The sequence below is a fragment of the Ranitomeya imitator genome, chromosome 3 (genome assembly GCF_032444005.1).
Source record: "Ranitomeya imitator isolate aRanImi1 chromosome 3, aRanImi1.pri, whole genome shotgun sequence".
In the NCBI taxonomy this organism is placed as follows: domain Eukaryota; kingdom Metazoa; phylum Chordata; class Amphibia; order Anura; family Dendrobatidae; genus Ranitomeya; species Ranitomeya imitator.
The window spans coordinates 443,478,111-443,491,136 of record NC_091284.1 but is presented as its reverse complement, the minus strand read 5'-3'; the positions used below and the strand labels follow the sequence as shown (position 1 = coordinate 443,491,136).

The following is a 13,026-nucleotide window of genomic DNA, read 5'->3' as shown; positions in this document are numbered from 1 at the left end:
TGAGGAAAGTCCAGAACTTTATTTCATCGCTGGATCTCCCGCAGACATCGCTGAATCGGCGTGTGTGACGCCGATTCAGCGATGTCTTCAATGGTAACCAGGGTAAATATCGGGTTACTAAGCGCAGGGCCGCGCTTAGTAACCCGATGTTTACCCTGGTTACCATTGTAAATGTAAAAAAAAAATAAATACATACTTACATTCCGGTGTCTGGTCACGTCCCTCGCCTTCAGCTTCCTGCACTGACTGTGAGCGCCGGCCGGCCGTAAAGCAGAGCACAGCGGTGACGTCACCGCTGTGCTTTACGGCCGGCGCTCAGTCAGTGCGGGAAGCTGAAGGCGAGGGACGTGACCAGACACCGGAATGTAAGTATGTAGTGTTTGTTTTTTTTACATTTACATTGGTAATAGGGGTAAACATCAGGTTACTAAGCGCGGCCCTGTGCTTAGTAACCCGATGTTTACCCTGGTTACCCGGGGACTTCGGGATCGTTGGTCGCTGGAGAGCTGTCTGTGTGACAGCTCTCCAGCGACCACACAGCAACGCTGCAGTGATCGGCATCGTTGTCTAGATCGCTGCAGCGTCGCTAAATGTGACGGTACCTTTATAGAAAGGGCCTATACTTCGCACTGCAAGATATGAAAGTTGCAAACATTCAAGGCCTAACCCCTTCACCACCTTTGGATTTTCCGTTTTTGCACTTTGTTTTTTTTGCTCCCCTTCTTCCCAAGAGCCATATCTTTTTTTTATTTTTCCGTCAATATGGCCGTGAGAGGGCTTGTATTTTGTGGCATGAGTTGCACTTTTGAATGACATCATTGGTTTTACCATATCGTGTACTGGAAAACAGGAAAAAAATTCCAAGTGTGATGAAATTGTAATTCGACAATCGTTTTTTTGGGGGTGTGTTTTTTTTTTTTTTTACCATGTTCACTAAATGCTAAAACTGACCTGCCAATATGATTCTCTAGGTCATTACGTGTCCACAGACATGTATAGGTTCTTTTTTTATGTAAGTGGTGAAAAAATCCAAAGTTAGTGGGGAAAAAAGGCACAATTTTTGCCGGTGTCTTCATTTTTCGGGATTATTTTTTGTGCTCCAAGCGCACTTTTTTTATTGATACGATTTTGAGCTAGATATGTTTTGATCTCCTGTTATTGGCAAAAAAAAAAAAGCCTTAAAGGGACTCTGTCACCTGAATTTGGAGGGAACAATCTTCAGCCATAGGGGCGGGGTTTTCGGGTGTTTGATTCACCCTTTCCTTACCCGCTGGCTGCAATATTGGATTGAAGTTCATTCTCTGTCCTCCGTAGTACATGCCTGCACCAGGCAATCTTGCCTTGCGCAGGCGTATACTATGGAGGACAGAGAATGAACTTCAATCCAATATTGCAGCCAGCATGCAGCCAGCGGGTAAGGAAAGGGTGAATCAAACACCCGAAAACCCCGCCCCTATGGCTGAAGATTGTTCCCTCCAAATTCAGGTGACAGAGTCCCTTTAATTCTGGTGTCTAGATTTCTTTTCTCTTTACTCTTTTTACCGACCAGATTAATTATTTTCATATTTTGATAGATATGGTGTTTCTGAACACAGCGATACCAAAGTTTTTTTTAAATTATTTTGAATTGGGCAAAAGGGGGATTATTTGAATTTTTATATATTTTTAATTTTGTTAATGATTTTTAAAATGTTTTTTTTTTTTACACTTTTTACTTGGTTCAATACTTTTCTTAGGAGACTTGAAGCTGCGATTGTCTGATCTCTTGTGCTACACATTATTATTATTATTATTATTATTATTATTACTACACATAGCAAGACTTCAGCCCTTTCCATGTGTAACATAAATGATCACCTGCAATGAACACTGGCCAGGGGGCAGTGCTCATAGCCGATCTACAATGACAAGCACCGGAGTCTTCTGCAGACCTCCGGTTGCCATGCCAACCCATCAGCTCCCAGCAATCATTGGACAGGGGCGCCGGTGGGTGTGGTTTGTGATGCGCTTCCGGCATTCTCATGTTAAATGCTGCTGTCAGAAATTTGACAAGCACCGGAGTCTTTTGCAGACCTCTGGTTGCCATGCCAACCCATCAGCTCCCAGCAATCATTGGACAGGGGCGCCGGTGGGTGTGGTTTGTAATGCGCTTCCGGCATTCTCATGTTAAATGCTGCTGTCAGAAATTTGACAAGCATCGGAGTCTTCTGCAGACCTTCGGTTGCCATGCCAACCCATCAGCTCCCAGCAATCATTGGACAGGGGCGCCGGTGGGTGTGGTTTGTGATGCGCTTCCGGCATTCTCATGTTAAATGCTGCTGTCAGAAATTTGACAAGCACCGGAGTCTTCTGCAGACCACCGGTTGCCATGCCAACCCATCAGCTCCCAGCAATCATTGGACAGGGGCGCCGGTGGGTGTGGTTTGTGATGCGCTTCCGGCATTCTCATGTTAAATGCTGCTGTCAGAAATTTGACAAGCACCGGAGTCTTCTGCAGACCACCGGTTGCCATGCCAACCCATCAGCTCCCAGCAATCATTGGACAGGGGCGCCGGAGGGTGTGGTTTGTGATGCGCTTCCGGCATTCTCATGTTAAATGCTGCTGTCAGAAATTGACCGCGGCATTTAACATGTTACAGGCGCGGGTGGATTGTTGTTCCACCCGCAGCTGTTAGGGGAACATGACCACTGATCAGATCAGTTATGTGTCTAAATAAAAATGCAGGCTCAGCGCCGGAGCCTGCATCAAAGAGAGGGCGGCGACCTATGACGTATCTATGCGCCATACATCGTGAAGGGGCTAAAAAGAAATGGTCACTAGGTTTCTACTACTGCTTTTGAGAGAAGCATGATGTAGAGTTAAGTGACCCTGGTTACAGCAATGTATCACGTACATGGCTGTTTACTGCAGTTTTGATAAAATTGGTGTTTTATCTGCTGCAGATCTAGCAGTTTTCTGAACCATGAGCTCTGTTTAACCCCGTCTACACCACTGAGGCGCAGCTTTCTGTGTACACTGTTTACGCAGGATGTTGGGCCAGGGTTATGCGGAGCTCATGAATATGTAGGACTACATGGCAGCAGGTTTACTAGTCCTAAAGTGATAATCTCTTGCTGGTAAAATAGTAATTATATACAGCAAGCAGCAGTGCAGTAAGTGACACATCGCTGGATTCGAAATTATGCTGCTCTCAGGCAAGGGGTAAATACTTGGTGGCAGATTTCTTTTAATTAACTTTATTTTTATTCCTTTCTCATCAGAGTTAAAGCTGCGCAGACCGAGCTAGGACAACAGATACTTGCTGATTTTGAAGAAGCATTTCCATCACAGGGAACAAAGGTAATTTTCTCTAAGGGCAAGACATAAAGGCATTATATTGATGTGTTGGGATATCTGTTGGTTGTACGAACCATAAGGTACATATTACACTTGCAAAATATTAGCAAGCAATGCACAGGCAGAGAGCAAGGGAATCTGGGAGAAATTATGAAACCAGCAGAATTGTTTCTGTAACTTTGGCATTTTAAACACATGTTCAGTATTTGCAGTTGAAATGTCTACAAATACTTAAGTGTGGGCAGGATTAAAAGCATCACAAAATACAGGAAAGATATATATCTTGGTACCGTGCTAGCCAGTAGATAGAAACATATTTAGCATTGAGAGTCCTCAGTGGTTGAGAAGAGATCTGAGTAGTCTGGAAAGCTTGCAATTTGTTACCATCTTTTCAGTTAGCCATTAAAAGGTATCAACCACTGAGGACTCTCAATAAACAAAATACACACATTTTTGGTGCTTTTTTTTTTCTCCATTCGTTAGAATAGGTGAAAAACGCTGAAAGTATTGACATGCTGCAGATATGAAACCGGCATTCACTGTGCATAAAAAGTAAGAAAAAGCCAGTAAATACTTAATGTGTGCACAGACCCTAAAGGTCTGCATAAAATGGAAAATACAAAGTTTTTCTTTATAAATGAAGATGAAATTTAGATGACGTGCACTTGTAGTATATTTTGTAATATTGTTCAGATTCACATAAATGGTAAAACAAATTTGGAATTAATGTATTTAATATACGGTATATATATATATATATATATATATATATATATATATACACATACATACATAAAAATGACATAACTTCTGATTAGGGAAGAGCGTACCCATGGAAATGCGAGTTCGGCAGAACATGAGAAAAAAAGTTTGGTTTGGGTACCAGAACTTGACCCGAGCATGACCCCACTCCCGAACCCTATATAAGTCATTGGGGAACCAAACTTTGGTGCTGTAAAAATCATTGTAAAATGATTGTAGTAAGGGCTAGGCGGCTGCAAAAGGAAATAGAATGGGGGTAAGAGTAGGACAATTGCCCTGCAAACAAATGTGGATAGGAAAATGGCTTAAAATAACAGAATAAAAAAAAAAAAAAGAAAAATCTTGAACCAAGAGGCAGAAGTCCAAGTGGAGGAGTGAAGAAGTACCTTGTGTGTGTATTTTATTGTACTTATTAACAAATAAATGAAAAAAACGACGTGAGGTCCCCACTATTGTTCTAACCATCCAAGGAAAAGTAGACAGCTTTGAGCTGCTCTTATTATTCTGGGAAGGGGCCAATATCCCTGGACCTTCACTACCTAATAATATCAGCCCCAGACTGCAAAAAGAGAAGAAAATGCATTGAAAAAAAAAAAAAAAAAAATACCCCAACAATTTCCCTCTTTCCCCTATTTATTAAAAAAATATTAGTAATTAAAAAAAAAAAAATAATCCACAGGGTCCAACGTAATCCATAATATGAAAGTCCCACTATGATCCACGTCTTGTTCATCCAGTCTATGGAGCTCTCTTCAGAAAACGCAGACCCATAGACTGGAGCAGCGGCCACTGCCGGGTCTCACGCTGTGCTTTTTGAGACCCAGCTACTGTGAATTGATTTGACGTCAGTAAGGTCTCCTCAGTTCATAGCAGTCGGTCCTCACCATGTGCAGCGCCATTGCTGGACTGATGAGCGTTCGTTCATCAGTGCCGCACTGGCGCTGTGCATCGTGAGAACCACCCACTATGAACTTAAATGACCTTACTGGCGTCACCTCAATTCGCAGCAGCCGTGTATTGTGGTGTGCAGCATGAGTCCCAGCAGTGGCTGCTGCGTTCTCTGAAAGGAGTTCCATAGACTTCATAGAGAAGTCTTTATTAAAAAAAATTCTGTCTTTTTTATCTATTCAATTACCTGGTTAGTAATGAGGGTGTCCGATAGATGCCGCTCCATTACCAACCTCTGGGTTTGATGTCAGTAGACATTACACAGCCACCATCAACCCCAAATATTACCCAATTTGCCAGCACACCAGGGCAAGCGTGAAGAGTGAAGCAAAGCACCAGAATTGGCAAATCTATTGGATGCTCCTTTTTCTGGGGTGGCTGCGGGCTGCTATTTTTAGGCTGGGGAGGGACAAATATCTAATTACCTTCCCAGCCTGAGAATACCAGCTGTCGTCTTCACCTTGGCTGGTTATGAAAAGTTGGGGGAACACCACTCCATTTTTTAAATGAGTTATAAAAATAACGGCTTTGGGGGCCCCTCTATTTTTGATGACTAGCCAAAATAAAGCAGACAGCTGGGGGCTGCAGCTGTCTGCTTACCTCCTATTGTTATCAAAAATATTGACGACCCCAGGTTTTTTTTCTCCCTTCTATTATCATTATTATTATTTTCCATTTCTACCATGGTGCGCCGGCGAATCACAGCCATACCAATATTTGGCATGGCTGTGATGGAGCTGGAAGTGCCATCATCAAAAAAGCTGGTTGATTGGCAGCCCTTCAACAAGCTTTATTAATCTGCCAAACCTGAACGGTAAACCGAACATACAGTACAAAGTCTGTGTTTGGGTTTGATACCGGACGCTAGGTGTCCGGTACGGACCATGACCTTTACAGTTTCGGGTTCACTTATCCCAACTTCTGACACCTTGCAAAGATCAAGTTAAATAAACCTACATTTTGTTCTTGTTTTTGCTTTGTCAGAGACCAGGTGGTCCCAGTAATGTCCTACGTGATGCCTGCTTGGTAGCCAATGTCTTGGATGTACGGATTAAACAAGAGATCATCAAGAAATTTATTAGGCAGCACCTGTCTGAATATTTGGTTCTCTTCCAGGAAAATCAAGATGTACGTATGCATCAAGTTGTTTTTGACAAACATTAATGTATCTTACTTGATGTATGTTATTTGCATACCAAATTTGGTTATTATGGAATTTTCCCCTGAGAGGACCCCTAAATAATATATGCAGTTGCAGAGGGAAGCTTCCAGTTCAGTCACATGTAGTATTCCATAGGGCAAGACAGGGGTCTAAGGGGTATCGTTTCTCCTTGTGGAGAGTGACATACCATCTCTGGCTTGTCAAGGTAAGGAGGCTTGTTCGCCATGCAACGCTCCTCTGGGAAATTAAATATGCAAATTGCCTCTTCTGAGAAAAAGAGGACTTAAACTCTATAGCGCCACACTTTTTTTAAGAGCTTTTATGTCTGGTTAATAATGAAGCTGTAGCATATAACCTATTTGTAGCGATTGTCTTGATGGAACCCCCTATAACTGTGTCCAGTACAGTTATTGTGCACTGTAGCGGTTTTCTTTATTTTACAACAATAGTCAATAGGTTTAACTAGGCAAAATGATTGCGACTGTCGTAACTAGGGTTGAGCGAAACGGGTCGGCCACTTTCAGAAGTCGCCGACTTTTGGCAAAGTCGGGTTTCATGAAACCCGACCCGACCCCTGTGTGGGGTCGGCCATGAAGTCGACGATCTTCTGAATCTGGAATCGGAATTCCGATACCGATTCCCGATATGTTTCAGATATCAGGAATTGGTATCGGAATTCAGATTTAAGTGTAAAATAAAGAATAAAAATAAAAAATATCGCTATACTTACCCTCTGACGCGCCCTGGTACTAACTGAAAAAGAAAAAATAATCTCCAGCATGGATCTTCTAAAAAGTCAATTTATTGAAAACACTTTAAAATGCAAACATTTGCAAAAAAGAGATGGGGGTCCCAGGTGGTCAACGCCGACGCGTTTCGACCATCAGGTCTTAGTTGTGTTTTTTTTTTTTTTTTCCTCTCCATAAGAAGGTGATATTTAATATTGTACACACTGTGAATTGGTTCTATTACTCCAGCTAAATGTAATTTTTTGATACACCGTTGTGGTTCTTTTTCTATAGACATGTCTTTCTCTTTTGCGGTTCACAGGGGGTTAATCTAATGAATGTTCTGATTGCCCACCTGAGTTTTAATCTAAGCACTTGTTGTTTTAGTGTTCTGTGTTGTATAAAATGTTAATATGGGGTTCCATTTTCATGCCATGACTAAGACCTGATGGTCGAAACGCGTCGGCGTTGACCACCTGGGACCCCATCGCTTTTTTGCAAATGTTTGCATTTTAAAGTGTTTTCAATAAATTGACTTTTTAGAAGATCCATGCTGGAGATTATTTTTTCTTTTTCATTGCTGGCTCTGGACTACGCCCTTGACCAAGGCGGCTCCGTGCATGGACATCATTGCACTGTTGAGGGATTGGTGAGCTGACTTATTTTCTTCCCATTTTTTCCTTTTTCCCTATTTTTGTATTTTCTGGTACTAACTGGGAACCTTCCTTCCTTCGAATCAGCGCTTTCAGGACCTTGCGGTGACGTCGCGGTTTGTGATTGGTCGCGCGACCGCCCATGTGACCGCTGCGTGACCAATTAGAAGCCGTGACGTCACCGAAGGTCCTGGAAGCGCTGATTCTTAGGAAGGAAGGCTGCTGGAAAGAAGCAGGGCGCGTCCGAGGGTGAGTATATTCCTATTCCTATTAGGTATATACTCACCCTCGGACGCGCCCTGCTTCTTTCCGGCAGCCTTCCTTCCTAAGAATCAGCGCTTCCAGGACCTTCGGTGACGTCGCGGTGACGTCACGGCTTCTGATTGGTCGCGCGGCGGTCACATGGGCGGTCGCGCGACCAATCACAAGCCGCGACGTCACCGCAAGGTCCTGAAAGCGCTGATTCGAAGGAAGGAAGGTTCCCGGTTAGTACCAGGGCGCGTCAGAGGATAAGTATAGCGATATTTTTTATATTTATTCTTTATTTTACACTTAAATATGGATCGCAGGGCCTGAAGGAGAGTTTCCTCTCCTTCAGACCCTGGGAACCATTGGAAACCCAATGCACAGCATTGGGTTTCGAGTTTCGGCCGACCCCGACCCCGACTTTTTTATAGGATCGGCCGATTTCACTCGACCCGACTTTTGAAAAAGTCGGGTTTCGTGAAACCCGACCCGATCCTATAAAAGTAAAGGTCGCTCAACCCTAGTCGTAACAATATGGTGAAAATGCTTTAACCAGCCCAAGATCATTGTTTCAGGTTTCATTTTGGTTTTCAGTTTTTAGAAGCACGAACCGTTAGTAAGTAGGCTTCCCTAAGGATTGTGGAAAATAAAAGGAGCGCTATCTAATCACAGTTATTGTATTATAACAAAAAGGTGAAACGTTTGCGGTATATGCTCACCTGAGACGATGTGCCAACTAGTGCACAACTCTATAAAGATCCAAAATGAACCACGATACAGATAGCAACCAGCCTGGATGTTAATGGAAATGTTTCCAATGGGGTTCCAACAGGGGGATAGAGTGTAAGGAAGGTAAACCGGCGCTTCCACAATGGGAGTGTGGTAGAAACTGGATACAAAAATATGTTTTTTTTAAAAAGGATGGAGGTTTATGTTATGGCAGTGTCCAAATCTGAACCCATATTGGACAGCGGTGCTTAGTGCCATAGGAGGAGCATATGGTTGTAGGATTGAGAGGGATCCTGTGGTGTGTATGCTGGGATATGTGGAGGAGGTCCGGGGACATAATAAATATAAGGTGGCAATTGCTAGATTATTATATATTGCAAGGAAACTAATTGCCAGATACTGGAAAAATGAACATCCACCAACGTTGAGTGAATTTTTCAGACAGTCTGACTCTATTGTGAATATGGAAAAAAACAAACATTTATGCTAAGAGAAAAGGCATAAGAACATTTGAGACATTATGGACACCTTGGGTGGAGAGAAGATGACCCTGATCTTAGGTTACACCATGCATTATTCACTGCTTTTGTATGTAATGGGGGGAGGGGAAGAGAGGAAGGGAATTTCTGAAACTAATGACCATTGCTAATGTAGTTCTCATTGCGATTTTTGTTTTATTGCTTTCTACTATGAATTTGGTTACCGTAAATAAAAATGTATCTAATATATAAAAAAAAAAAGGATGGAGGTTGAAACTGGGATAGTGAAATATTGGTGGTAATGGAGCTATGCTTAAAGGGACACTGTCACCTGGATTTGGAGGGAACAATCTTCAGCCATGGAGGCGGAGTTTTGGGGTTTTTGATTCACCCTTTCCTTACCCGCTGGCTGCATGCTGGCTGCAATATTGGATTGAAGTTCATTCTCTGTCCTCCATAGTACACCCCTGCACAAGGTACAATCTTGCCTTGTGCAGGCGTGTACTATGGAGGACAGAGAGTGAACTTCAATCCAATATTGCAGCCAGCATGCAGCCAGCGGGTAAGGAAAGGGTGAATCAAAAACCCCAAAACCCCGCCTCCATGGCTGAAGATTGTTCTCTCCAAATCCAGGTGACAGTGTCCCTTTAACTATGATTTTTATTAAAATAAAAATGGCATTTAAAACATAATGCATTTTGGCTTTATACATCGTTCATCAGGTGTCTAATAAAGATAACAAAACACTATCACCTTATACGCGCTCCACTCTGCTGGGATGGGGTTGGAAATGAAGTACCTAAACACCACTTGTTTTCAGTCTGTCATCAATGACCCTCATACATAGGCAATCGCAGACTCAATACTGAAAACAGGTTAATAACATTAAAAAACACTACAGAACTATGTGAATAGTATTGCGCACTTTAAATAACATTTGAATTTTTTCACACATGTTAACTTTATTTTACATAGCTGTAGCGTGTTGTTTTTTAAATGCCCAAATATTTTTTTTATCCTATCCCTACCGTACTCCCACTGTGGAAGCGCCGATCGCCTGGATTTTTTTTTTTTTTACCTTAGAAGCATGAACTATGATTAACAAAAGTGAATTTTCTAATTTTTCCTTCTTTACATCTATTTTTATATGGCAGGTTGCATGGCTGGATAAAATTGATAGACGCTATGCTTGGATCAAACGTCAGCTAGTGGATTATGAAGAAAAGTACGGGCGCATGTTTCCAGCAGACTGGTGTATGACTGAACGCATTGCTGTGGAATTTTGCCATATAACCAGGTAAGATGAGAGAATAGAATGGTCATTTGGCAAAATTAACTTTCCCCTTTTTTTTTTTTCTTTCAGAAATGGTATAAAAGGATACCAGGAGCACAGAAAATTGTTGCACGTTAAGAAACCAGACCATTCTATTTGAAACCATTCTTAATAGCAAATAGCTATTACTTTAGAGTAAAACCTTAAAACCTCAGAATTGAGTGATTCCATAATTTTTCCCCTATGCTTGGTTAAAAAAAGTAACCATTACTGGCGACGACCGCATTTTTTGTTCTTGATTTCTATTAGTGTTTCTTAAAGGGAACCTGTCACCCCGTTTTTTGAGATTGAGATATAAATACTGTTAAATAGGGCCTGCGCTGTGCGTTACTATGGTGTATGTAGTGTACCCTGATTCCCCATGTATGCCGAGAAATACATTACCAAAGTCGGCGTTTTCGCCTGTCAATCAGGCTGGTCTGGTCAGGTGGGCGTGTTCACAGCGTTCTTTTCTTCCCCAGGTTTCCGTTGGTGGCGTAGTGGTGTGCGCATGTCCAAGGTCCGGATTCCCTGTGCCCACGTGAAGACACAGCGCGCGATCTGCGCTGTCATTCCTTTCATGATGCTCGGCTTTGGGAAAATGGCCGCCGCGATCTCTTCTGCGCACGCGCGGCATCCCGCGGCCATTTTCCTGAAGCCCCGTGCAGCAGAGCACTACATCTGCGCACGCGCGGCCCCAGGAAGATGGCCGCCCGCACCGATGAAAGGAATGACAGCGCAGATCGCGCGCTGTGTCTTCACGTGGGCACAGGGAATCCGGACCTTGGACATGCGCACACCACTACGCCACCAACGGAAACCTGGGGAAGAAAAGAACGCTGTGAACACGCCCACCTGACCAGACCAGCCTGATTGACAGGCGAAAACGCCGACTTTGGTAATGTATTTCTCGGCATACATGGGGAATCAGGGTACACTACATACACCATAGTAACGCACAGCGCAGGCCCTATTTAACAGTATTTATATCTCAATCTCAAAAAACGGGGTGACAGGTTCCCTTTAAAGCCAGAAAGTTGCCATTTGAAAGGACTTTAGTTTTGTGCCATGTCTGTGATCTGCTTTTTTTTCTACAAAATTAAACCACTGAATGAACATCCTCCAAGGCCGGTGATTCCATCATTTTTGCCGGGGGTTGTAGTAGCAGGTTAGCATTACATATTGCTCCTGACTTGCGGGTTCAGACATTCAGCTTTTTTTTAAAATGCTCCTTATAATTGTGAGGCTAAAATGATAGTTTCTGATTCTAGATCCATCTTAAGAAGTTACGTTGTCTTTATATTTTCATATCGTTATAGTACAGGATTTCAGGGCCAGGTAAAAATGATGCAAGATTGTTTAGCTTATATTTGGAGCCCAAACTTAGAACTGACTTACTACTAACAAATGTTTAATTCAATTTCATCAAGAAATTAAGAATATTAAGTTTACCTTTACCTTATTCACGCCTGTGACTTCCTAGTTGCTGTAGGTTTGGGCTGTGCAGAATTGGGCAGCACGGTGGCGCAGTGGTTAGCACAGCAGCCTTGCAGCGCTGGGGTCCTGGGTTCTAATCCCACCCAGGACAACATCTGCAAAGAGTTTGTATGTTCTCTCCGTGTTTGCGTGGGTTTCCTCCGGGCACTCCGGTTTCCTCCCACATTCCAAAGACATACTGATAGGAATTCTAGATTGTGAGCCCAATCGGGGACAGTGATGATGTGTGCAAACTGTAAAGCGCTGCGGAATATGTTAGCGCTATATAAAAATAAAGATTATTATATTATTATATTATTATAATTAATTTCTCTGTATTTTTCATGTTGAGCACTGTTTGATTTTGTGCAGATTCACTCCTGAGTTTATAGCTAGGCTTCTGCTTTTATTACAGAGTGGTGTCCTTGGTTTTATTCTTGTTTATTTGGCATAGGTACCCCTGAGTGCTATAACGCAGCCCAAGTAACGCCGGTCTCGCTCGCAAGTTAAAAATATTATACATTTCCTTTTTACCTCGGCGACGGCTTTTTTTCATTTCGTGAAAGGATTGCTCAATGCAAGGCCTTGAGCCGCCCAGCTATGTTGTTCAATTTAATGATATATTCTGTGCTGAGCTTACTCCAGGAAAAAGAAGAAATCCCCTTGAGCTTTTCTAATACCCTTTATACCTGTCATTGTTCTCACTTTAATGAGAACTTCATATGCTGCCAGAGCTTTGTACTTCTGGTACGCATGCTGGCTTAAAAGCCCAGAATTGTACCCTGAACTCCTCACCTTTCCGCAGTTCTTTCTTGTCCAGAACTAACAGTAAAGGGACTAAAGTCTAAAATACAAGTGTCTGATTTCTCTATGTGAAGATTACAGCTAAATCACAAGGTTATCATATCTGTCTAAATAGGTCCAAAAGCCGTAGTGACTCATGTTATACTGTTTATGATTTCTAGATTGAACTCCACAATACAATGCTGTGCAGGATGGGCCCCTTTTTGTTTTAGAGATGGCTTGGGATTACATATATTGTGATCCCAATATGTAGTAGGAGTAATAATAATAATATTAGCAAATGCCTCCAATTAGAGATGTAGTATAGTTCTTCTTATTTATGTTGCTTAACCCATGTTCTGGGCTTCTGATTTCTCCTCGTCCCACACTGATAGTTCTTCTTCACGTCAC

At 42.5% G+C, this 13,026-nt stretch overlaps 1 protein-coding gene across 1 annotated transcript in view; it reads left to right on the top strand.

Moving 5' to 3' along the window:
* The window catches only part of VPS53 (VPS53 subunit of GARP complex), a 408,370-nt gene that overhangs the window by 184,966 nt on the left and 210,378 nt on the right, over positions 1 to 13,026 (top strand). The window contains exons 8-10 of the mRNA XM_069757361.1: positions 3,262 to 3,340; positions 6,032 to 6,175; positions 10,199 to 10,341. Of these exons, the coding sequence (XP_069613462.1) occupies positions 3,262 to 3,340; positions 6,032 to 6,175; positions 10,199 to 10,341 (366 nt within the window). The remainder of the gene's footprint in view (positions 1 to 3,261; positions 3,341 to 6,031; positions 6,176 to 10,198; positions 10,342 to 13,026) is intronic.